General features: G+C 45.4%; 1 protein-coding gene and 1 non-coding gene across 4 annotated transcripts in view; both read left to right on the top strand.

The window, feature by feature from the left end:
* MAP7D2 (MAP7 domain containing 2) overlaps positions 1–27098 on the top strand; it is a 91675-nt gene that overhangs the window by 28068 nt on the left and 36509 nt on the right. The window contains exons 2-7 of one of the 3 annotated variants that reach the window (XM_036439610.2): positions 10258–10335; positions 12171–12334; positions 19253–19427; positions 20245–20340; positions 23148–23258; positions 26792–26914. In XM_036439610.2, the coding sequence (XP_036295503.1) occupies positions 10258–10335; positions 12171–12334; positions 19253–19427; positions 20245–20340; positions 23148–23258; positions 26792–26914 (747 nt within the window). The remainder of the gene's footprint in view (positions 1–10257; positions 10336–12170; positions 12335–19252; positions 19428–20244; positions 20341–23147; positions 23259–26791; positions 26915–27098) is intronic. The other 2 variants (XM_045582320.1, XM_045582321.1) reach the window with 2 other exon arrangements.
* On the top strand, positions 23940–24143 carry LOC118720316. The gene has a single exon (XR_004988410.1). It is a non-coding gene; the product is annotated as a small nucleolar RNA SNORA73 family (small nucleolar RNA).

Here is a 27098-nt window from a genome sequence, read left to right as displayed (position 1 = left end):
TGGCTGCCTCTTGCATGCCTTCTACTGGGGATTAAGTCCACAACCCAGGCATATGCCCTGACTGGGAATTGAACCATGACCTCCTGGTTCATAGGTCAATGCTCAACCATTGAGCCACACTGGCTGGTCCACCACTACCTCCATTTTACAGGATGGGGGACTGGGAGCAGACTGGCTTTACCCCGTGCAGAGGGTTTTATGGCAGATTGGTGAAGATTACAAGGTGAAGAGAAGGAGATCCATTCTCATTACTGTTTGACCTCAATGTCAGACTGCTCTTTGTGATTGTTTGAACTTCACTCAGTTCAAAACTAAAAATAAACAAACAAAAACCCTATAATAAAAACTGGTCATTCTCTTAGCTGTGCAGTTGTGATTTAAGAGAATTGTTTAGTAATACCCTTATTATGGCTCGCATTTTTTTGGAAAATGTAATTCAGTAGTTTTAAAAGAAATCACTAGGGCCTGGCTGGCATGGCTCAGTGGTTGAGTGTGGACCTAGCAATCAGGAGGTCACAGGTTCGATTCCCAGTCAAGGGCACATGCCAGGGTTGCGGGTTGGATCCCCAGGTGTGGGATGTGCAGGAGGCAGCCGATCCAGGATGCTCTCTCTTCATAGATGTTTCTCTCTCTTTCTCCCTTCCTCTCTGCAGTCAATAAAAACATATATTTTATAATAAAAAAGAAACCTCTAGAAATTTAGCAAATGTATTTTACAAAAACATCATAACAGCATAGATTTGTGTATATTCTTATGTAGTTCCCTATTTCTCCACTTCTTTCTTTCCAAGGATTTTTTGGTGTTTGTATGCGTATTTTTAATGCATTTTGATACCTGGGTTGTAGCAGATGAGAAATGGATTAGATCAGCAGTTCTCAAAGTGGCTCCCAGACCAGCAGCATCATCACCACCTGGGAACTCATTAGAAGTGCAGATTCCCAGGCCCCACCCCAGATCTGCTGCATCAGAACCTCTGGGGAGTGGGGGCCCAGCAGTCTGGTTTTTGTTGTTGTTATTTTTTAAAAAAATATTTTATTGATTTTTTTTACAGAGAGGAAAGGAGAGGGATAGAGAGCTAGAAACATGGATGAGAGAGAAACATCAACCAGCTGCCTCCTGTACACCCCCCCCCCCACTGTGGATGTGCCTGTAACCAATGTACATTCCCTTGACCGGAATCGAACCTGGGACCTTTCAGTCCGCAGGCTGACACTTTATCCACTGAGCCAAACCAGTGAGGGCCCTCTCTCTATCTTGAAGCAAGTAGAGCATTGAATTGGGCCCCTGAGCTCTTCCCCCTGAAATCCCATGATTTGGAATTTAGAAAGTGCCAATCATTCATTAAATGTACTCTACAGGGATTTTGTTCATGGTTCACTGGTATGATTTTAACAGTATTACAGGTTGATTCATTAATATTCTCAGAGTGCCTTTAATGCATATGAATTGCATTTTAGAGAAAAAGCAGGTTGCCAGGCAAGCATCTTCTTGAGCTCTTAGTGCTGTGGGTTTTATCACAGTCCACTGCACTGAAGCGGTCATCCTGAGACGTAGATGGACACCGACAGCAGCTACTGGGAACTGGGATTTAGCTCCACCCAGGAATACATTTAAATAGAAAATTTACGGACCCTTTGGGGTTGTAATTCGTTTTGAGATTTCTTTAAAAATGTATTTTTATTGATTTCAGAGAGAGAGGGAAAGGGAAAGAGAGAGAGAAACATCAATAATGAGAGAGAATTGTGGATCAGCTGCCTCCTGCACACACCCCAACTGGGGATTAAGCCCACAACCTGGGCATGTGCCCTGACTGGGAATTGAACAGTGACCTCCTGGTTCATAGGTGGACACTCAACCACTTGGCCATGCCAGCCAGGTTGGTTTTAAGATTTTAATTGAAAATATGAGGCAGAAAGATATGATGCTTTCTGAACAAAAACAGTATATCTGCATGTAATCATGAACCTAGGTTCCGGATTCTGTCCATTGATTTTCAGTTCCCATTGGTAGAACTGAAGTTCAATGAGGTTTCAGGCTTTGGCTATTATTCTTAGCATATTTATGTATACCATTACCCTTCCCCAGAATTTCCACCTTCCTGGCCTTCATTGCTCATCCTGCCGCCCATGACACTTTCTCCTCATCCTCAGGGAGAGCAGCAGAGTCTAGGAGAAATCACAACAGGTTAAACTGTCAGAGAGATAATGAGTTCTACTTAATATGACATTAGATACATCACTTGATTTTTCTGAGTCTGCATTTCTTTCTTTTTTTAAAAATATATTTTTATTGATTTTTTACAGAGAGGAAGGAAGAGGGATATAAAGTTAGAAACATCAATGAGAGAGAAACATCCATCATCTGCCTCCTGTACACCCCCTACAGGGATGTGCCCACTCCAAGGTACATGCCCTTAACCAGAATCGAACCTGGGACCCTTGAGTCGGCAGGCTGACGCTCTATTCACTGAGCCAAACTGGTGAGGGCTGAGTCTGCATTTCTTTCTTTTTTTTAAAAAAAATATATTTTATTGATTTTTTACAGAGAGGAAGGGAGAGAGATAGAGAGCTAGAAACATCGACCAGCTGCCTCTTGCACACCCCCTACCGGGGATGTGCCCGCAACCAATGTACATGCCCTTGACCGGAATTGAACCTGGGACCTTTCAGTCCACAGACCGACGCTCTACCACTGAGCCAAACCGGCTTCGGCGAGTCTGCATTTCTTTAATCTCAAAATATAACCTTCCTCTAAAAATAATGGCAACTAACATTTCATGAGCATTTATTATAATAGGAAGTTCTTCGCATATATAATTTCATGTAATCACAATAGCTATTTATCATAACACACTATCATTTATTGGCACAGTATCAGACTGCCCGGTTGGTGTTGTTCAAGGCTTGAGCATCAAGCCATGAACCAAGAGGTTGCTGGTTTGATTCCCAATCAGGGCACAAGCCTCGGTTTGGGGCTTGACCCCCAGTAGGGAAAGTGTAGGAGGCAGACGATCAATGTTTCTATCTCATCATTGATGTTTCTCTCTCTCCCTCTTCTGAAATCAATAAAAACATAGTAAAACAGCCCTGACCGGTTTGGCTCAGTGGATAGAACGGCAGCCTGCAGACTGAAGGGTCCTGGGTTCGATTCCAGTCAAGGGCATGTACCTTGGTTGTAGGTACATCCCATAGTAAGAGGTGTGCAGGAGGCAGCTGATTGATGTTTCTCTCTCATCGATGTTTCTAAATCTCTATCCTTCTCCCTTCCTCTCTGTAAAAAGCATATTAAAACAAAAACAGTAGCATACTAATTTATTTTTTTTAATTTGTCAACATTCATTTTTACTATAAAACTCGATCAGTTTTATAAAATATAATAACAAAGCTCTTGAGGTTGTGTGGCAAAGACACTTTACAGGGATGTATGATTTTTACATATTCAAATGAACCATATATCTTTGCATTCTATTAAAAATGTTTTGTTGAATCACTAGCTATAAGGGAAATGCAAATGAAAACCACAATGAGATACCACCTTTCTCCTGTTAGAAGGGCTGTTATCAGTAAGACAAGAAATAACGTGTTGGAGAGGTGGAGAAAAAGGAACCCTGGTGCACTGCTGGTGGGAATGTAAATTGGTGCAGCCACCATGGAGAGCATAGTGGAGGTTTCTAAAAATAGAACTACTGAATGATCCAGCAACCCATCTTCTGGGTATCCAAAAAATTTGAAAAGACTTATTCTTAAAACTACATGCATCCCTATGTTTATTGAAGTATTATTTACAAAATCCAAAACATGGAAACAACCCAAGTGTCCTTCGACAGAAGATTAGATGAACATGTACACATGTACAATGGAATGCTACTCAGCCATAAAAAGATGAAATTTTGCCATTTGTGACTTGGGTGATGCTTGAGAGTATTGTGCTAAGTGAAATAAGTCAGACAGAGAAAGACAAGAACCATGTGATTTTACTCATGTGGGATATAAAACAAAAAGCAACAAATGAACAACAAAACAAAAAAAATTATAGATACAGATAACAGGATGGTGAAGGGGTGAAATATATGGTGACAGAAGAACACTAGACTTTGGGTGGCAAGCTCACAATAGAGAGTACAGATGTTGAACTATAAAGTTGTACATCTGAAGTATTTATAATGCTATTAACCAGTGTTATAATAGTGTTATTCCAATCAATTTAATTTAAAAAATGTTTTGTTGGAACCCAGATCTATCATCTGGATATTTGAGAGGAAAAAGTAAAACCAGTAACTTGGGGGACTTGGAAGAAGGCCACAGATAGGATTCACTCCATCAGAAGCTCTGGGTGGCCGAAACCGGTTTGGCTCAGTGGATAGACTGAAAGGTCCCGGGTTCAATTCCCGTCAAGGGCATGTACCTTGGTTGTGGGCACATCCCCAGTAAGGGTTGTTCAGGAGGCAGCTGATCAATATTTCTAACTTTCTATTCCTCTCCCTTCCTCTCTGTAAAAAGTCAATAAAATATATTCTTTAAAAAAAAAGAAGAAGAAGAAGAAGCAGCAGCAGCAGCAGCTCAGGGTGTGCCACCCAGCAGCCTGGGGTTACAAGCCCTACAGACACTTCTCATGTACACTCCAGTGAGAGGAGCAGACCAAGTTCTCTGTCCTGCCACTGCACCTTACAATCACACAGATGCTTTGAAAGCACCAAGGCCCTGGTCATACCTGTGCCGACCAGGCAAATCTCTAGAAGGGAGACACAGGCACTTGTAAGTTTTAAAACTCCCAGGAGATTCCATTGTGTGGCCACAGTTGAGAGCCAGATCATCACAGCTAGCATTGGACTTCCCACTTGATGAGCTCTTCGTTCCTGGTCCCATTTCTTTTTTGGGGGACATTGCAGTTGCACGGATGTGACTCTGATTGGGAAGGGTACTTTAAAATTCATTTAATGCAATTAATTTTTAAAAGTCAAACACAGCTGGCTTCCCCTAAAAACTTTGTGTTTCGATAATGGTTATTACCAGTACCATGAATAATTGAATAATAGCATCTCATTAATATTCTAGTGGAAGAGTGCCTCAGGCTAATAAAATTCATTTTAAAATTAGTTTTTAAAAATGTATTCATGCGGCCCAGACACAATGAACGGGAAGTTATTCCAAACAAGAGCAAATCAGTGAAGTATGGAATTTTATGCTGTTAACATAAAATAGTTGTTTAGCAGCTCAGTATCCCAGTTTCATTCTCATTTCCTGTAGGGATGAATTGCCCAGGAAAAGGCCTCCATTTCAGGGCTGCATATCACCTGAATATGGTTGGCCTGGAAGCAAGATGGCATCAAGAATGGGGCAGGAGCCCTAGCCGGTTTGGCTCAGTGGATAGAGCGTTGGCCTGTGGACTGAAGGGTCCCAGGTTTGATTCCCGTCAAAGGCATATTCCCAGGTTATGGGCTCGATCCCCAGTAGGGGGCCTGAAGGAGGCAGCCAATCAGTGACCAGTGACTCTCATCGATGTTTCTCTCCCCCCTCTCCCTTCCTCTCTGAAATCAAAATATATATATATATATATATATATATATATATATATATATATATATATATATATATATTTTAAAAAGAATACAACACACACAGAGATACACACTGCTTTATCTTTTGCTCTGAGGGGCTCTGGATATTCTCCAAACTGTTCAGGAGATCTAGTATCCTTTTACTCAGTTCACCAACTGAGCCACTGCTTATGCTTACAGAGCTGTGACAGCTAAAAAGATCATCATTGCTTTTATAGGATGTCAACCAACTTTCTAGAGAAGTGCTTCGCTGGAGGCTGTCACTGCCAATTTTAAAGATACCCAGTCCAAATAAATCACCCACTGGAGAAAGGGACTCAATAGATGAACTATGAGATAGAAGGGAGAGCTGTTTGGCATTCTGCATGCCAGTGAGTGTCTTCTCCACATCACCACTTTTATATGAATTGTGATCCATTTCATGGGATGCACTTGCCAAAATCTTTTCTTGGGGAGATACATTCGGTTGTAACTCTAGCTTGATATTCAGATTTGCAGGACTTTTTATCAAAATAAAAGCCATGGAGCAGGGGATCATCTTCATAAGCCTTTTCAAAAAAAGAGAGTGAGTGAGTGAGTGTGTGTGTGTGTGTGTGTGTGTGTGTGTGTGTGGCTTGACCCTGACAATGGAACTCAGTTGGTTAGTATTGTCCCAGTACATCAAGCATGTCAAACACGAATATTTTTGTGGCCCAGCCAATATAATGGTATGTAAGAAACATTTTAATAAAAAATCCATAACTCAATGTTTACGATATCCTGCTATACATCATTATTAATAATGAACTAACATTTGCTAATGACTAATTTACTATAATCTTGTTACATTCATTTGCCTTATGCACCTTATGCGCAGGCGCACCATTTCTCTCCACTAATACCAGCAGCGAATATTTTAGCAGCCGATGGCCACGTCATTAGTCTTGAATTAACTTGCTTGATGTGCACAATAGTAAATATTTCGCTTTCAGAGAACAAGAAAAATAGGTTTATTTGCATTACACTTATTAATTTGTGCAGTTATTCAGTGTCTGGTTAAGTTAATGTTCAAGAAAAAATATTAGTTTTTATTAAAACGTTCTATTATTTTGTTAATGATTTGTTTCAGGCCTTTGTCTTCAGCATGTCTCTAGCGAAATAAACCTATGTTTCTATGAAAATGGAAGCTTTTGTGTTTTGTGTGGCCCACCCACATAAACTTGTTTATTTGGCCCATGTTAGCCTTCGAGTTTGACATGCTTGCAGTACACCAAGGTTGTGGGTTTGATCCCTGGTCAAGCATACAAGAAGCAACCAATGAATGTATAAATAAGTGGAACAACAAGTTGATGTCTGTCTGTCTGTCTCTCTCCCTCCCTCCTTTCCTCCTTTCTCAAAATCAATAAATAAAAATTTTAAAAAAGAGAAAATATGTAGGTCATGGAGTCAGGTTCTTGTATTGGAAACCTGGCTTCTCCACTTCTGATGGTGTGATCTCAGACAAGTTAATGAGCCTATCTGTGTCTCCCTTTCTGCACCTGTAAGATCATGATAGCAATCCAAGTGCACTGATCCATAGTAGCTGCTCTGTTGTCACCTCCTGTTATGACAGTAATCCAAGCAGTGCGCTGTGACTGCAATCCAGACAGTGCACTGGTCCATAGCAACTGCTCTGTTGTCATCTCCTATTATGATGAAACACGTGGTGATGACTCTGAGCATCATAACAGATATTGGCTGTGATTTGAAGGTGTGACTCTTACAAGTGCCCGCTAGGAGGCAGCCTGAAATCATGTATGTCTCCGGAAAAACCAGCTGTATGTTCCTAAAGCCTCAAGGTAAGGTGACCAGTTTCAAACGTGCTTGCCCGTTGCCCTCCGTCTTTTTCTTTCTTCTGTTTAAAGAACACTTTCAGTGGTTCTTGGGCTCTACCTCAGATATGGGGCAGGCCCATTAACACCTGGAGGGCGGAGTGGGCAATCCAGAGAGACGTGTGTCCCCCTTGGGAAGGCACAAGCATCTCTCCAGGCTCCTCAGCTTCTCTTTGTGGTTTTTCACACAGAACATATTCGTGCTAGTCAGACTCTTGCTGTAGAGATGAGACCCTGAACGTATTTAGAGAAAATAGAAAGGTGCTTCTATCTCCCTGCTTCCCTTCCTCCTACTACATGCCTACCTTTGAGCACTGTGTGTGGACAGTGGCCTGAACTGGGTGACCCAGAAATGTGGAAGCCACCTTGGTTCAGTAGCCTCTCTGTTCCCATGGAAACCGAGTTAGAGGATAACACAGCAACCAAACAGAATGAGGGGGGGAGGGGCAGTTTTAGTTGGAAGGTGTGCGGGAGAAAGGGGCCGTGCCGAGGTCAAGCTGGGAAAGGGTGTTTTGGTTTGATTGTGGGGAGCCAGCAGTAAAGAGCTGAGAAGTTGGGCCTTAAAATTATTTTATTGGGGGGGGGGGTTTGAAATTATTGATGCCATCCATGTTGTTGGTAGCATCGATTACGTTGACTGAAACCAGACATGGAGAGTGGCACTTGTCCAGGGTTGATTTTTTTTTTAGTGCTTGTCTCTTAAAAAGCACCGATTTGCCCACTCTGTAATCCAGGCTTCAATAGCAGTTGCTGGTGGGGAATCGTGACAACCTATTGTTTGCCTCATCCACCCCTGTCCTTGTTCACATTCCTACTCTGTAACCCAGACCCTATTCAGTCCTTCCTGGACAGTATAGGAACCTTTCAGAAAGAGAGAGGGGTGGGGCACAGGTTTCCATGGCAACGGGCACTGTGGAATCAACATGTGATGTCACCAGAGAGGTGGGTTCAGGAACTAGGAAGCCAACGGTTGTGCTAACACTGAAGCCTATTGCTTCCCAATGTGCTGGGACATTGGATAAGTAATATTCATGAATGACCAATGGTGGCCTAGTGCAGTAAAGTATTTCCCATTCTATAAGAACAGCGAAGATCACTTCATCTTTGATTTAGAAAGTCTGTTAGGTTTCTGTAGAAAATGGATGACAGGAGACCTAACTGGTGTGGCTCAGTGAATAGAGCATTAGCCTGCGGACTGAAGGGCCCCGGGTTTGATTTTGGTCAAGGACATGTACCTTGGTTGCGGGCACATCCCCAGTGGGGGGTGTGCAGGAGGCAGCTGATCGATGTTTCTCTCTCATCGATGTTTTTAACTCTATCCCTCTTCCTTCCTCTCTGTAAAAATTAATTAAAAAAATTTTTTAAAGAAAGAAAATGGATGACAGGAGCTCCTGGGGTGCTCCCTGGACATTTATGTGTGTGTGTGTGTGTGTGTGTGTGTGTGTGTGTGTGTTGTGTGGGGGAGGTTGGGGTTAACTGCCATTTGTTCCATTTTTATTTATTTATTTTTTAATATATTTTATTGATTTTTTAACAGAGAGGAAAAGAGAGGGATAGATAGTTAGAAACATCGATGAAAGAGAAACATCGACCACTGCACACCCTCCACTGGGGATGTGCATACCCTCCACTGGTGATGTGCCCGCCCTTGACCAGAATCAAACATGCCCTTGACCAGAATCGAACCTGGGACCCTTTGGTCCACAGGCCGATGCTCTATCCACTGAGCCAAACCGGTTTCAGCCCATTTTATTTTTTGCAGTTATTTAAGTGACAAACAGGAGTATATTGCTTCTTTTGATTCTAAAATACTAACATTGAGCCCCGGCTGGTGTGGCTCAGTGGTTGAACAGCGACCTATGAACCAGGAGGTCATGGTTTCATTCCCAGTCAAGACACATGTCCGAGTTGTGGGCTCCATCCCCAGTAGAGGGCATGCAGGAGGCAGCCAATCAATGATTCTCATTGATGCTTCTATCTCTCTCTCCCTGTCCCTTCCTCTCTGATATCAATAAAAATATATTTAAAAAATAAATACAAATAAAATACCGAGATTGACATCAGAGCAAACTTCTCAGAACCAAAATCAAACTTGTGCATGTGACTCTGGCCAGTGAGCTCAGTGGTTAGAGAGTAGGCCCAAGCACCAAAGGATCTCAGGTTTGACTCCTGGTAAAGGGCACATACCTGGGTTGCAGGTTCGAACTCAAGCCCTGGTCAGGGTGGATGTGGGGGGCAACCAGTTGATGTGTCTCTCTCACATCTATGTATCTCTGTCTCTCTCCCCTCCCCTTCCTCACTCCCTCCCTCCACTCTAAAAATCAATGGAAAAAATACCCTTGGGTGAGGATTAACAAAAGATAATAATAACAACAACAAAAACTTGAGCATGTGGTTCTCAGTGTCCATCTGAGGAGCTCACATGTGTCCTGCAGCCGTTGGTCCCTCCAGACACTAGAATGTTCACTCTGTGTAATAATCGTGTCTACTTTTCCGCTTCTCCCCTCCCCTGGGAGCCAGACTAGGGGCGACCTGGTGGGTCTCCTGCCATTTATTACACTTTCTGATGCCTGCAGGGCCAGGCCCTGGGACAGAAGACTAGGGCATGGACTTGATTTTCTGGGATCGGTGTTGGTGGGTGAGTGTGGCAGCTGTTGCTGTCACCCCTCAGTTCTGGGGCTGCCCGTGTGTGTGTGTGTGTGTGGTGGGCTGTGTCTGGTGGGGAGTGAGGGACTCGGCCTCCAAGGCCAAAGTGATGATGATGGATCCTGTGCCTGTGGCCAGACCCAGGGTGCGGGCCCAGCAGGTGGGGAAGGAGGGAAGAAATGATCGTGTTTTCTCTCTTGCAGGCATGGAGGGGTTCTTAAGATGTGATGAGAGACAAAGGCTAGCCAAGGAAAGACGCGAAGAAAGGGAGAAGTTTATGGGTAAGTTGTGCACTTTGGCAGTTGAGGACCAAGAAAGTGGAGATATGGCTGTATCTTTCTTCAAGAGCCTTAAAACTCTGCGACTAAATTGCAAGAGAGCTAGGACCATGGTCAGCAAACTGCGGCTCACGAGCCATATGCGGCACTTTGGCCCCTTGAGTGTACCTCAGTGAGATTGAGGACGTTTTTAGCAAAGGCCAGCTTAGGAGTAATTAGGTTAATAACAACGTACCTACCTATAGAGTTTAAGTTTAAACATTTAAAAATATATATTTTATTGATTTTACACAGAGAGGAATTGAGAGTTAGAAATGTCTGAGGGAGAAACATCGACCAGCTGCCTCTTGCACAACCCCCACTGGGGATGTGCCCGCAACCAAGGTACATGCCCTTGACTGGCATCGAACCCGGGCCCTTTCGTTCCACAGGCAGACGCTCTATCCACTGAGCCAAACTGGTTTTGGCTATAGAGTTTAAGTTTAAAAAATGTGTCTCTCCAAAGAAATTTCAATCGTTGTACTGTTGATGTTTGACTCTGTTGATGAATGAGTTTGCTGACCACTGAGCTAGGCCAATTGTGAGATGAATGTGGAGAATTGGGGGCGAACTCATGCTGTGATTGGTGCATTTACAATTACATAATTCTCCAAACAGCTCCTTTACTCAGCTAGCAAACGTTGAGCATACGCTGCACTCTAGGCCCCGTGCTGGGGGCCGGGGGTGGCATGAGGAGTGAGAACCTGAGAAGTGCTGGCCGCCGCGCCCCCCGGGTGCCCACTGCGCTCACTCAGGCACTCTCTCTGGGGCTCCTAGAAGGGCCCATTGAGACATCCGTATTGAGATGGGGAATCCGGTTGTTTTACCTCTTGCAAGCTGGAGATGGGTAAGTAGGGCATGTCCCCACAGGGTGCCCTGAGGTAGAGAGAAAGTGCGTGTTTAGAAAGTATCCCCCCTCCCCATCCCGAATTGAGATAAATGAGGAGCTTTCAAGTTCTCTCTCTCTTTAAAAAATATATTTTATTGATTTTTTTACAGAGAGGAAGGGAGAGGGATAGAGTTAGAAACATCGATGAGAGAGAATCATCGATCAGCTGCCTCTTGCACGCCCCCCACTGGGGATGTGCCTGCAACTAAGGTATTATACATGCCCTTGACCGGAATCGAACCCTTGGGCCTTTCAGTCCGCAGGCCGAAGCTCTATCCACTGAGCCAAACCGGTTTCAGCTCAAGTTCTCTCTTGACTGCCTCCTGCTGGTTAGCTCAGGTATTGTCCCCTCCAAGGAACCCTTCCCTGATTGGGTCAGGTAGACTTAAGGCCCCTTTATTGTCTTGTGTAGGCCACGCTCATTCACGTGTGTACCCCCTTGCCTAGCTTGCTGAGTGGTGTATGCACAGTCAATGGGTTTTGAGTGAACGTACCGTTACAGTTCTCATTTCCCAGCAGTGTTTGGCTTACCAGGCTGGCAAGGCTGACTCAAAGATAGCAGTGATAGTCATACTGCCACGCGCAGGCGCACTTCCTGTATCTTTTCCATGCATTGTCTCATTCCATCTTCACAGCACCGTGATGTTGCAAACGTGACTGTCCCCATGTCACAGAGGGGGAAACCAAAGCAGAGATGGCATGGTTAGCATGCCCAGGGTCACCCAGCTAGTGGCAGAGCTGCCAGAATCCATCATCTCAGTCACTGTGGCCTGAGCTTCCACTGGGCTGTTTTTGTTGTTGTTGTTTGTTTGTTTGTTTTTGGTCTCACTTTTGCTTCTGCATTGTTGGCCTTAATGCAAGCAGTGAAGTGTGCTGCTGATGCCACCTCTTGTTATTTTTCTTCCCCCAGCTGCCAGAGAGCAACAGTTCCTGGAGAAGCAGAAAAGAGCCAAAATCCAGTACGAGAAGCAGATGGAGGAACGCTGGCGCAAACTAGAGGAGCAGCGGCGCCGGGAGAACCAGAAGAGGGCTGCCGTGGAAGAGAAGAGGAGGCAGAAGCTCCGGGAGGATGGGGTAAAATTCTGGGACCCCCATGTTCATCTGAGCAGCTCACACAGGCCTTGGTGCTCAGGGCACCTGGGCATCCTGTCCAGTTCTGTGGTACAAGCGTGATCTGCTCCTAAGCTCTCTCCTGGGTGGCTCACCGTGTCGTCTTTCAGCAGCTTCACACGACACAGTGGAAGTCCAGTAATGCTCTAGACTAGGAACAAAGAGACTTATCTATTCAATGCAGTTGTTCATTTACTGTGTGACCTTGGACAAGCCACTTGGCCTCTCTGGGCCTTGAATTGCTTGTCTCTGTAGTGAGTGGGTTGGATTTGGCAGTCTCCAAGGCCCCTTCCAGCCTTGCCATCTCTGACTCTAGGACCCAGCGGGGACTGTAGATAGGGGCCAAGTGATGTAGACCTGGGCATTCCGTTGGGGGGTCTGAGCCTACAGACTTGAGGAAGGGCTGTGAGGGCAGAAGAGAACTTGATCCTGCTATTCACCGATGGAAAAAATCAAATGGTCTGGCTTTAAAGCCAAAGATGCTAGTATATTTTAATGCACTTCCTTGCTTTAATCATCCTTCCTCTTGTTACCTTTTAAAAAAGAAATGGAATATAATTACCCCATTTGGAAAGCATTTTGGGGGTTTAGATTTTCGTAACAAGTATATTTTAAGGATGTAGTTATAGCCTTGTATCAGGTGATGATCATCTTTTATTCATAAGGTATAATGACTCATCATTTAGTATGAACAACACAGGGGTTTATTAATTGCCAATACTGTAGGATACAGAAATTTCCTATAAATTCAGTATTTTTTAAAAATATATTTTTATTGATTTCAGAGAGAGGGAGAGAGAGATAGAAATATCAATGATGTGAGAGAATCATTGATCTGCTGTCTCCTGCATGCCCCCCACTGGGGATCGAGCCCACAGCCTGGACTTGTGCCCTGACCAGGAATCAAACTGTGATCTCCTGGTTCAGTGGTCGGCAAACTGCGGCTCTCGAGCCACATGTGGCTCTTCCACAAAATACTACAGTCTGGGTGAGTCTATTTAGAAGAAGTAGCGTTAGAAGAAGTTTAAATTTAAAAATTTGGCTCTCAAAAGAAATTTCAATTGTTGTACTGTTTATATTTGGCTCTGTTGACTAAGGAGTTTGCCGACCACTGTCCTGGTTCATAAGTTGACGTTCAACCACTGAGCCACGCTGGCTGGGCAAATTCAGTATTTTTAAAATATCTGAATGGTTTATCATGATATATCTTTATCCTTTCCTCTTTTTTTTTTAAATTTAAAAAACATGAACATATGCACACATACACACACACAAAATTACATTCATCTTTGCCCACAAAACACTTGCTTACCTGGCAATTTCTTCGTTCCTCTTGGCAAATGAAGATCTAAGCCAGGGTCTTAGCCGTGGTTCGCTGTTGCTGGCTGCAGCCTGACCACTGTGTGGCTTCACCTGCTCCTGATGTAAAGCCCAGCCCCAGCCTCTCAGAACCCTCCCACTCAGCCTTCTTAGCACAAAGCAGAGGTGCTCATGGGAATGAAAGGAAGTGACATTGGTGCAAGTGCCCCGCAAAGCACCCAGCACAGGGTAATGCTCAGAAATGTTTGATTCCCTCCAGCGACTGACTTCAGGCTACCTGGGCTGAAGCCAGGTCAAAGAGGGAGCCACCCAGAAAAAATTATGGTGCAAAGCCTATAGACTCAGAAAAAAGCCCCCATGCCCTGGCCTGCTTCAGTAACCTGGGCCAGATCTCTCCTTTCCCTGCCTGTGCGTATTGGTCATGAGTCACTGGACTCCCGTTTTCTTCCCGTCCTCCATTGCTTGACTCACAGCTTGTCCCCTCCTCCCTGCTCTCGCTACTTTGATTCCTGGCATCTGGTGGGCGTGCTGACTCCAGAGCAAGTGTGTCACTCCTGCTTCCACGAAGGGGCACTGTGAAGTCACGGGAGACACTTCCTGAGCCCCGGACACACCTGGCTGTGTCACAGGGTCCGCCATTGAGGCTCCCTGTCTGTAATTTTCCTCACTGAGGATGGCGCCAGCGGCATTTGAAATCAGGCTCTGACTCCCCGCTCTTGCAGATGAGGGAATGTCATGCCAGATGGTTGGTCCTGATGCAGCCAAATCTGGATTTGTTGCACAGCCGGCTCTTTTTTTATTTGCTTTGTGCGCTCCCTTTCATCCCTAATGTGGTGATGGCAGAGAGCAGGGGCTGCTGCCTGACCCTGGTCAGCATAAACACAAGCCAAGCTGGCTTCCTTCTCCCCAGACACCCAGGGCGGCGGGGCGAGGCTGAGAGCTGGGCCTCCTATGGTTCTGTAGCAACCTAGCGAGGCAGAGGCAGGGAAGGCAGCCTCCCTCTGCCACCTGCTCCAGCCCTTGGTACCCCAACTGAGCCCAGTGGAGCCTAGGGCCTATCCACAGGCAGGCTGGCCTGCTAGCCACGTTGGCTTTGGCTCTGCCTGTGCAGAGGCCTGTTGGGGATTTGGGGAGAGTGGGTAAGTCTAGATGGCCCCTCTCCAAAGGAAACCCTCTGCGCACAGCCCCTGGGTCCCTGGAGAGCTTTGGGCGGGCCGCTGCCTCTTGGAAAACAGCTGTGGAGACTCTCCTTTCTTCTTGCCAGGGGCAGGTTTCGGTTTTTTGTCCTGCTCTGCCTCTGTCCGCCAGGAGAAGCCTCTGCAGGGCTCCATTCCACAGCGGCCCCTTTGGCCTCTAGCTCATTGGAAAGTGTTTGAGTTGCCTACCAAGGCCTGCCTCTGTGGGTCTGATATTAGGAGCTCACAAAAATCCCATGATTCCCCACCTCCCTCCAGCCCTGACCTGGTGCCATGACGGGCTGCCATGATGTTGCTCTTGGTGACCTTTCACATCTCTATGGGTGAGCCCCGGACTCAGCCAGGGGGCCTCCCGTCTGCCAGGAAAGAGGTGGGCACCACAGACAGCCTGGCTCCCAGGGGTTTTGGGGATCTGGAGGACTGGAGGCTAGCTGGGCCTGTCCTGGGGAACGGGCCGGCCAGTGTCCACTGGAGGCTACTTTTTCCTCAAGGCAGGCTCCTCCCACTCTCTCATGCCCCAAGATTGGAGCTTCTGGAACAAGCCCTTACCACCTACCTGGGGTAGGGCTGACAACACACTGTGGTCACCCATTCTCCACTTGGGAGGGATGGCTTCCTGACCAGAGGCCCCGGAAGATGGAGCCTGGCAAAGCCAACCCCATGTTCCTCGTGCTAAGAAAGGCCTCTCTCAAAGAGTAGCTTCATCTCTGTAAGGTATTTGGACACATCACAACTTATCATTGTGATATTGATTAATACCTAACAAGACCCACCAGGCTGAGTCTAAGAAAAACACATTTCTGCCTAGCCAGTTTGGCTCAGTGGATAGAGCATCAGCCTGCGGATCGAACAGTCCCGGGTTCATTTCCAGTCGAGGGCACGTACCATGGTTGCAGGCTCCTCCCCAGCTTGGGCCCTGGTTGAGGCACAACCAATCAGTGTGTTTCTCTCACATCGATATTTCTCTCTTTCCCTCTCTCTTCCACTCTAAAAATTGATGGAAAAATATCCTTGGGTGAGGATTTAAAAGAAGAAAAAAAAGACACATTTCTCAACCCTACCTAAATAAAACTTCACTAAGCCGAGGTTGTCCACTGCTACTATGGGCCCATGGTGACTGCATGGCCTTTCTGATCAGAGGTGGACGTCTGTTTGGAGAGAGAGACCCTCTACAGAGCTCTGCTGGGGACCATTTGGGAGCTTGTCCACCTGTCATCACCAGAACACGAGTAGTAAGGGCACTGGAAAAGGCACTGCGAGCCCTCTTCTCCTGCCAGAGCTGGCCGTCTGGGTATCGGTACCCAGGCTGGGCCCTGCTAGAGTCCTTTTATCCTGCTAGGCCAGCTCAGCAGGTCATCTTGGTCATGATTCTCCTCTGAGTTCATCCAGGCAGATCTAGGGCCAGAGCTAAGAAGTCAAGGGTGAGGTCTTATTCTTTCCTTCTACTCAGCCCCACCCAACAGAGGACATTCTAGGGACAAGAATCTGCCTTGCCCTTTCCCCATCCTCTATCGACCATCAGGAGAACCAGAGCTTGGCAGGAATGCAGTATGCGGTATGCAGCTCTGATATTTATTAATACTGTTCTTCTGCTGTGATGGAATGTTCTTAAATGCGCTCTCATCCTCAGCCTGCCCTCTGACCAATGCTTCTATAATAGAAGTGTAGCCCCAGGACCAGCAGCACTGGCATGGCTGGGACTGACTTGTCAGAAATGCAAACCCTCAGCACATTCCACCCAGAGCTGCTTTGGTGGGACCCAGCCATGGTATTCTAACAAGCACGCAGGGGACTCTGGGAAGGCACCCACTCTGGCTGGAGAACCAATGCTCAGACTGCCCTGTCAATAACCTCCTCTGTAAATTCACATTCAGTTAGCATCGGCTGAGGATTTCCTATGCTAGTTATCTTGTAGACTTGAGTGGTCTGCTGATATAGATAATATCCCCATTTTATAGATGAGGAAACTGATGTCCAAGGATGTTAAAACAATTAACTCAAGGCGACAGGGCTAAAAAGTAGCAGGCAGAGATGGGATTGGAATCCATATCTCCTGACTCCAAAATCTAGGCATCTTTCCATTCCATCACATGAAGGAACAGAAAGACACACACTGAGTAATACTGACCTCTGTAAACTAATCTTTAAGAAAAGTGAAGTGAACCAGTTTGTTTGTTTGTGGATGTTTGAGTCATCCCATTCTGACAACTTTGGGTTCTATAGATCTCTTCACCACAGAGCTTGGTTACTATCTAGTTTTCGTCATCTCTCCAAAAGTGGGTGACACACAGTGATTATGTCTTCTCTCAGGGATAGCTTAATTTTCATAAGCCTACAAACAGTTCACAGGAATGGCTCTAATGGTGGAACTTGGAGCCCCTCGGTGGATTGAGGGTAGATGGAGAGGCATTTTTTCTAAAGGTAACTGAACAGTCAAAGAGTAGGCCTGGCTTTGGGTGATCATTCCCTTCTGATTATGCCCCTAGATAGCTGTTTGGTGGGAAGGTGGGCCTGAAGAGTGTTAGTGTTCTTTCTTCTTATTGGCCAAGTACCGTGGTCGGCAAACTGCGGCTCGCGAGCCACATGTGGCTCTTTGGCCCCTTGAGTGTGGCTCTTCCACAAAATACCATGACCTGGGCGAGTCTATTCTGAAGAAATGGCGTTAGAAGAAGTTTAAGTTAAAAAATGTGGTTCTCAAAAGAAATTTCAATTGTTGTACTGTTGATATTTGGCTCTGTTGACTAATGAGTTTGCTGACCACTGGCCTAGTAGATGAGGGGCTACCCTGTGAGGTCCTGGCATGTAGGAAATCCCCCATTACCCACTAAATACTAAATGTACTTTGTGGTACAGGGTTTCAGCCCTTAAATTAGGCCATTGATTAGATATGTTAAACCCATGTAATGAAATACTACTCAGCCTCAGTCTGAGCAATCATACCTCAAGCATCAAATAGTGAAGATGTTAAGTCCCTCAATGCCCCCAGCTTTTTTCCGACAGACCCCGAGGGTTGGATGTTACAATTTTATAGACCCCCCCCCCCACCCAGGTCATGAGGATAGGACTCTGCCAGAAAATGCACACTCATGATTGTGGGGTCTTAGCCAGAAACCAGAGCAAATTCAAATCTGAGATTTACAGGAGGGAAAAATCAGCTCTCAGGTCCCTGGAGAGGCTGTCTCTTAGCGAAATGTTGTTCAGAGAGAAATTCTGCAGAGGAGGCCAAGATGTGGCGAATGCTCAACTTACCCCTCGCGTGCAGGCAAAGGATGGGTCAAGGCGCCTCTTAAGTGACTGTTTTCTGTGTTTCTAGTGAGTAAAATAAGGGGGCTGTTCCTAATCCTTAAGTCTCAGTTACTGAGTTGGTGCTGCCCTAAATTAATTTGGCTTGCTTAGTTAAGCCAGGAGAAAGGGGGATCTTTTTGTTTGGAGGGAGACTAAGATTAGCCCAGTTCCTGGAGCACCCCAGGGTGGGTTTATGAGGGCCAAAGGGTGTCGGCATAACTGTTTACTCTGCTTCAGCCTTCTCCATGGGGAGGCGGGGAGAGGGCTGGGATTTGCAGCATCACCGGGCAGTGAGGAGTATAGAATTGGGCCTCCAGTGCCAAGGAAACACTTGCCAGCAGTGAGGCCCAACCTTCTGAAAGTGACAATTGGGTTAATACAGGAGAGTGCTTTTGATAAATGCTCTTGACGAGACAAAGAAGCCTGGGTGCTTTTCGCTTCTGGCTGAAAACTGTTGAATTCTCCCTTTCTCCCATCCAACTCTGAGAAGGCACAGATGCTTTATTTTGTGGCTAGAAGCTCCTCCCCTCTTGTCTCTCTCACATTTTGAAATACGTAGCATTATCCCCAGAAAACTAAAGAGCAGAAAAGTGTTGCCATTTAGAAAACAGCTGATCCCCCTTTAAGAAATTCTAAGATGACAACGGGGCTTTGCAAAATAAACCTCACAGTCAAGTAGCACCCCAAACACGTTAGGCTTAAGGCTATAACATACAAATTATATTTTAAGTTAAATGTTCTCAAATCTGGCTGCTTTATGCATTTCAACTAGAGAGCATTGGGTTGGGTCTAGGGCATAGGGGGTGGGACAAGCCAGGGCTTGAGATGGGCCTCAAGGAGTTAATACTTGTCTAGCGTTATTCTTACATTCAGGCCTGGCTGCACAGCCTGCCCCAGGGATGAGGGGCTGGGGCTGGGATCACACCAGCCTCACTGTTTCCCCTCCCTCCACGGAGAAGGCTCCGTGTGGCAGAGAGCACTTGTGTCTGGGCTTTGGATGCTGAGCACAGAGCGCCGTTTGGTGACTCATCCGGCACTGAGGCTCGTGTTAATTTTGCTCTCTCCCACGCAATCGGGGCAGGAGCGGCTGGAAGCTATGCTGCGCCGGTCCCTGGAGCGCTCCCAGCAGCTGGAGCTGAAGAAGAGGTACTCCTGGGGAGGAGCTACGGCATCTCAGGCAGTCTGGGGAGGAGCCTCGCCAGCTGGCTGGGGTGGAGCATCCCAGGCAGTCAGTGCCGGGCCTGGAGGACTTGAAGGTGAGTTTCAGGCTGTCCCTGCTTTGCAGGGCCCCAGGGCGGGCTGAAGATTGGGGGCGCAGCCTGCAGAAGCTGGGGGATGCTCAGTCCCAATCTGCAGATACCTTTTCCAGATGTGACGTTTCAAACTGCCAAGCTTCCTGTGCATGTGTGTCTCGTGAAGGGGAGCCGCGTTCTTTTGCTAGCAGGCAGCGGTTGATACAATAACTGGGCTGTGAGGTAACGCAAAAGGAAAGCAAAGGACGTGAATGCAGAGCCTGCTGAGCAGATCCGCCCAAGCATCGGGGCAATCTGATTTCCGGGAAGCTCAGCGGCAGTAGGCTAAGTCACTGCTGCAGTGCAACCCACAGAGATTAGGCAGCAGTTACCTCTAAAAAGGGGAAGAGGGGTTCCCCCTCCTCGTTATTAAATTCTTGTTGCTCTATTTTGTTTTAAGATGGCTTATTTATCTCATTATTCAGTTCACCCTCACGTGAAATGTTCAGATCTTTAATTTGCTGTATGGATTGTTACCAGTCTGGGTGGCTTTCCCCCTTCAGCGTCTTACTTCTTGCCATCCTATTCCACAGGGTAGGATGTGTGGCATAGCTCTTCCTGAAAGCAGACCGGTTTCCATTTGTATTACAGTTTCTTGTCTTTGCTGAATTGTGCATTTGACCTCTTATCAGTGAATATACTGTTGTTGTTTGTCTGTTTATGAGAAGTCAGCCCATTTCTGTGATTTTTTTCTAGTTTCCTAAGTAGGAACTAAGTCAACCGGAAAGTGGGACTTTTCCTTGATCTCTCTCTGCTCTGATTTTTTTTTTTTGCTGTGTAGGTGAATCAGAAAATACTCCACCCCCTCCTCTAGGTTTAGCGGCCAACACCCCTCCTCCGGATCCAGAGACCCCTGCCGCCTCCGAGTCCACCAATGGTATATGCGAGCATCACCATGCCATGGCATTTTGTGATGACTCTACTGATCATCCTCCTCCATCACCATGTCTGTCTGAAGCACCTTTCCGATTGATTTCTTAGCCTGACCCCTTAGAGCATTTTTTTTCTAGCTACGTGAATGACATGCTCATATTTCTTTGTCTCTGTCACCTTAGAGCTGTGCATGCCTTTCATCCTCCTGCCCTGGAGACATGTCATCATCCTTGGCTCACTAACTTCTGCTTTGAAAATCTTGTCAGTGTTTGACGTTTGTGCGCTCAGAGCTTTCACACTCTCATTACTCATCCGTTTGGGCATTAAGTCATATTGTGTGTCAGTCACTTCTGCTTAATCACCGAGTTTCGGTGTGAATGTGATGGCTTTCTGGAGAGGTGTGGAGAGGGAGTGGCAGGGAGTTGATTCATCAGCACTAACCCTGGGGATCCACACCAGGCGGTCAGTGGGCTCCGTTCTTGACTTCACCTCTCCAATAAGCTCTCTGCTTTGGATAGAGGCTTGGGAACTGCCCAGGGTCTAGATTAGGGGTGTCGAACTCAATCAGAGAAGGGGCCAAAATCTAAAATCCAGCCTAAATCGCGGGCCGAATGGTTTACTGAACAGTCATAAACTGTCATTGTGATGGAAACGCAGCGGAGTGCAGTGATGACAGCGCGGTGCGGGCCACATTGCAAGGCCTGGCGGGACGGATTTGGCCCGAGGGCCTTGTGTTTGACACATGTGGTCTAGATCAAGAACAGAATTAGCAACACTTTGCTCTTATTTAATAATAATGACTTTAGATATTCCACCCCTCTTTGGCTGGCAAAGAAAACACGAGGTAAAAGGGACGCACTATTTAATAGCCAGGCACAAGGTCAGTGTAGAGCAGTAGGCATAACTATCCTTGCTTTCCAACATCCCTTTTCTGAAGAAGAGCCTTTCTTAGTGTGACTGAGCAGCGGAGGTTTTGCTGCATTAGTGTGGGCCCTGGCCTTCCCTGGATAAAGAGGGGCAGGCAGACTCGATAACTACGCCTTGTGAATCGCACACAGGGTCCCGATCAGGGTGAGGCAAGTGTGCTCAACCCGGGCACACCATTTAAGGGAGCACCAGAAATCTCACAATATCCAGATAAAATAATATCTTAATCAAAATTAATGCATAGCAATTCATGATGAACAAAATATCCAATTCCTAAAGCCCATTGTCATGCGGAACCATGTTGGAGCCTGAGGCAAAGGAAGACATGTGTACCCCTGTCTAGATACATGACTTCATGTAATTGCTAATAGTTCATTATTTTTCAGAACATAGAGTACTTGCCAAAATACTAAAAATTGAAAAGGGGGTGATTTAAAACACCCAGAATTGATTGTAAGTTTAAATATTGTATTTATACCAAAACAAGAATTTATTGGAATTTGACTTCAGCTGAAGTCAATGAAAATTCTTTTTTTTTTCTTTTTCATTTGTTAATCCTCACCAGAAGATATTTTTTCATTGATTTTTAAAGAGAATAGAAGGGCCAAAACCAGTTTGGCTCAGTGGATAGAGTGTCGGCCTGCAGATTGAAGGGTCCCGGGTTCGATTCTGGTCAAGGGCATGTACCTTGGTTGCAGGCACATCCCCAGTGGGGGGTGTGCAGGAGGCAGCTTATCTGTGTTTCTCTCTCATCGATGTTTCTAGCTCTCTATTTCTCTCCTTTCCTCTCTGTAAAAAAATCAATAAAAATATATTTTAAAAGTATTAAAAAAATAAAAGTAAAAAATAGAGTGGAAGGGAGTGGGAGAGACAGAGAGAGAAACATTGATTGGTTACCTTCTGCATGCACCCCTATCAGGGCTGGGGATTGAGCCTGTAACTGAGGTACGTCCCCTTGACCTGAATTGAACCTGTGACCCTTCAGTGCTTGGGATGATGCTCTATTCACTCCGGCTAGGACTTTAAAATGTTTTAAGATCATCTCTTGTTCAGAAGAAATATCAAATACGGAATTTCTCTCATTTGAAAACAGGAGAGGAGTAGATTTTGAAAGTCTTATTGGTGAGTTTGCTTCCTTTCAAGCCAGGGCACATGGCTTCCCTGTCGCCTTGGGTTCCAATATGGCTTGGCAGGGCACCATCTACACCGCTTCATTTACTGTAACGGGTTCATTTAGAAACTACTCTAAAATAATGGCTGGAAATTAAGAACACCAAACCAGGGACCACATGTTAACATTCTAACCGTAAGCTATCCTAGCATCTGAGAAAAGGCCATTGTGACCTCATCTCTTGAGAAGAGGAAGGAATCAACTACTGAAGCTGATTCTGCTCTAACTAGAGCTCCCTGCCTGACAGATGACTTCTCTGTCCAACCTGAGCTGTAGACAGCAGTCAGAAAAAGTCCTGTTCCCGCTCATGTACTGAGGCCATAGAACATTTTCTGGTGCTGACTTGTCTCTGGGTCCAGATTGGTGGTTGTTTCGTGTGGTCTGAATATACTGACCAAAAACTCCTGGACACAAGGAAGTAAGTGATTTGCTGGTGGGATTAGCATGGCTTTAGTTGGGCAGTCGAGTGAGGTTGGATGAAATCAAGGAGAAGAACAGAGTCGAGAAGTAGAAGAGAAGATCTTGCTCAGTCCAAAGACCGCTGTGGCAGGGCACCTGCAGGTGGCTACATTGGTAGACAGGAGCATGGCAGAAGCAGTGCAGTGTCACAGTGCCTTTGAAGGCATGTGGATTAGGATGCAAGAACGCTGGGGTGGGTGTTTCTCAGTCTACAGTGGTGTATGTACCAATGTCTTTACTGTGTTTCTCTGCAGCATATGAGAAACTTTCGACATCAAGTGTGAATTTACCAAAGCAGATGGATTCTCCTATGAGTAAGCGGCTGTCTTCATCCAGCGCAGCAATATCTTTTTCTCCGGAGCGAGGCGAGTGAGCGTGGAGACCTGATCTCCAGTTTTGTTCTTTCTACTGTGTGTGTCTTAATGTCAGCCTTCGTAAGAGCCCCTCTTTTGTTCTAAAATTAAAAAATATATATATTTTTTATTGTGTTTTTTTTTTTTTTTTTACAGAGAGGAAGGGAGAGGGATAGAGAGTTAGAAACATTGATGAGAGAGAAACATCAATCAGCTGCCCCCTGAACCCCCCTCTCCCCCCACTGGGGATGTGCCTGCAACCAAGGTACATGCCCTTGACCGGAATTGAACGTGGGACCTTTCAGTCTGCAGGCTGACGCTCTATCCACTGAGCCACACCAGTCAGGGCTAAAAAAAATTTAAAAAAAATGTTTTTATTTACTTCAGAGAAGAAGGAGGAGAGAGAGAGGGGAACATCAATAATGAGGAACATTGATCTGCTGCCTCCTACACACCCCACACTGGAGATTGAACCCTCAATTGGGGCCTATTCCCCGACCGGGAATCAAACCTTCATGGGTCAACACTCAACCACTGAGCCACGCTGGCCAGGGGAGTGACATTCCCTCTTGCGCCTTCTGCAAACACTGCCATTATCCAAGTCTTGTGGTCTGAATGTGAGGGCCACACTGAGAGTCTGGAAAGTGGCATCACCCTTTGCAGGCAGGTCATGGTTGTAAAGAGACAGAATTCTCAACGTGGATACCCCGGGAGGCCACTCTCCCCAGGCTCCGTCCAGGTGGCGTAGGGGAGCACAGGGCTCTGTCCCGTGACGTACAGTCCCTTTCCACAACGTTGGAGCTAAAGCCGGGCCTTGAGTCTGCACCTGCATATTCCTACAACTTCTCAGAGTCCTGCGGACAATGACTGAGGAGACAAACCATGCAGGAAACATCTGGTTAAAAAAAAAAGAAGAAGAAAAAGAGAGAGAGAGAGCTGAGGCTGGTTTGGCTCAGTGGATAAAGCATCAGCCTGTGGACTGAAAGGTCCCAGGTTCGATTCCATTCAGGGGCATGTACATTGGTTGAGAGCACATCCCCGGTGGGGGGGGGGGGTGCAGGGGGCAGCTGGTTGATGTTTCTAGCTCTCTATCTCTCTCCCTTCTTCTCTGTAAAAAATTAATAAAACATATTAAAAAAAATAAGAGAGAGAGAATTACTGCTGTCCTCCCTGCCTTAAAGAAACTATTCCATCTTTCACAGTACATGCAGGAGTGATCCTGCCCCAGAATTAATTGGCCCGTGAGCAGATGTGACCAGTAAAAAAGTAACTATCCAGCTGTTGGTGTGATGTGGTTGATCAGCCAGAAATGGCAGAATGAATGAGGCAGAGGCATGTGGGAGACTGAGATGTGTTGCTGCCTGTGCTTGGGGGCCTGCCCAAACAGATCAGAATTAATATGGGAAATGATGGGCGGCCCTTTCCGGCCCTCTGCTGGGGTCAGAAGCTGAAGGACATGTAAAGCCACCCGTGTTCCACTGGAGGCTCAGATAAGTTGTTAAAGGTCTGCACTGAGACCTTCCAGAGCACGCGGGTTACGGAAGCTGTCCATGCATCGAACATGTATTGTAAAGCGTCACTAAAAAGTGTCAGGTGCCAGAGGAGTATTTAACAGGTCATGTCATCACCAAAGGGCCAGCAGAAGGATGTTTGTGACTTTGACGAAGCCAGCGGGTCTTCCTAGTTATTTTTTGATGACATTGACCTTGCACCTCCAGCACAGTGGCCTGTCCTGTGTGTCAGAGACCCAAAAATGTCAGCGTGGCTGATCTCTGATGTAGTTCATGGGTAAGCACTGGAAACCTGGGATTGATTAAGAGCTGGATGAGAAGAATCGACATGCTTTGAAGTCCATAATGCTATTCTAGTAGTGTGTTCCATATGCTTTCGTGAATTCCCATGGTTACCAATTGATGTTAAATTCATATTTGTATTGATTAGTATATAAAGATTGGCAGCTAAATTATCTACTTGCTAATTATGAACCAAACATTTTAACTCCCCAATCATTTACTGGCTAGTGGGTACCCAAATAAGGCAAAGTACAGTGGAATCTCGGTTCTCGAACTTAATTCCTCCGGAAGGCTGTTCAAGGAGCAATTTGTTTGAAAACTGAATCATTCTTTCCCTTTAAGAATAATGTAAATTCAATTAATCTGTTCCAGACCCCGAAATGATTTCATTTTAACCTTCATATGTATAGATAGATATATAGATATACCGTATTTTCCAGCGTATAAGACGACTTTTGAAATGAAAAAAAGCCTGCTCAGATTGGCCAGAGTCAGAGAGGCGGTCTATTAAAAAAAGAACTGGTGTTGCCTCGGAAGTGGGGCGTAGTCTTATACAGCAAAAATAGGCCTAAACCTATGTTTTAACTGTAAAATTAGGGGGGTCGTCTTATACGGTATAGTACATGTCTAATGTACTGTTTGATTTATTAATAAATACCTCTTATCTTAAATTTGTCAAACCACCCCCTATTGGCCTTAAAGGAATCACTTTTAGCATTTGGTCCAAGGATGTCTCTCAGGTCAGCATGCAGCATCTTTGCTTGTTTACATATCATTCCTCTGAAATGCTGTCACTGGCTGCTTTTCCTTTATCCAAATCAGCAACAGTTCTTCTACCTCTTTCATTGCCTGTGCTCATTGCTTCTTTCATAACCTTAGCAATATTAGGCTTCTTGAGGCCACTTTATGTTTTAAAATTATGGTAATGCTTGGCTTCCCTAGCAACAAAAGCATTTTCTCTTTTGTTCCTTGCCTGAGAGAAGCTTTTTGTCATGCTGAGGTATTAGCATGACAGGGTTGTCAGATCAAAAACCAGAAGTTTGGTTTGACAACCAAGACATTTTGTCTGTGAACAACTTGGTGGAAATCCAAATTGTTTGAGATGGGAGACTGACAAATGAGGTTTGACTGTAATGAAAATGTTAATCCATTACCTTATAATACATTCTAAAACCATCAGAATGATATTTAAGTCCCTGAATTTTGGATTGTGAATATTATCACTTCCATTAAAGATGATAATCAGTTGGCTATTTTTAGTTTCATGCTTATTTAATTTTACCCTTATTACACAGAAAAAGTATGAAAGGATGCATATTTACACGTGAACAAAATCAGTGTCTTATGAAATATTTCTTTACAGAGGACCTAGAACAAGTGTTTTGTAGAAGTAATCTTTTTTCCAATGTTAGATCTATTTGGTGAGTAAATGGTTTCTTGAGTCCATATTATGGAAATGGGCTAACTCTCTTAGAGTGATTCAGTTAAGGATGTTTGCCTATAATGGTATATTGAATGAATTTTGGCACTCCAAGAGAATTAATGCACTCTTTCATACTCTAAATGATACGTCGTTTGTTTTATTTTACTATGACGCACTCTGAAGCCATCCTGTGCCAGAATATTTTTATTTTCCACTTCGTCCTACCACCCAAAAGTTAATTTGCATCATGCACTGTGCTGCTTTAAACATTTTGTTTTGTTTTGTTTGAATGCCGCTTTTTACATTTTTTATTTGATTCCATCCCTCAGCTCCTTGCATGCCAGGTACTCCCCCGGAGAACTTAGCTGTTTCGCGACTGTTGGCACCCACACAGGCTTCTTTATCCAGAAGCAGGAGTACAGTCTTACTCTCTGAGCAGTCCAGTGATCCAGGTAAAAGAGGCCAAGCCGGTGACACTAAGGAAAATACCAGAAGTGGTGTTGGTTAGCCTATAAGTTATTCCTGAATTTTTGTATTTTGCTTCGCTTGTACTGGCTTTGGGGAAATTTCTACCCATCAGTGTTTTGCTATTGCTATGTTTCTTTCTTTCTTTCTTTTTTTTAATGTCACAAAGGT

The sequence above is a fragment of the Pipistrellus kuhlii genome, unplaced genomic scaffold (genome assembly GCF_014108245.1).
Source record: "Pipistrellus kuhlii isolate mPipKuh1 unplaced genomic scaffold, mPipKuh1.p scaffold_m20_p_16, whole genome shotgun sequence".
Lineage (NCBI taxonomy): Eukaryota > Metazoa > Chordata > Mammalia > Chiroptera > Vespertilionidae > Pipistrellus > Pipistrellus kuhlii.
Note: the sequence above shows the minus strand (reverse complement) of the source record. Positions and strands in the feature narration are given on the sequence as shown.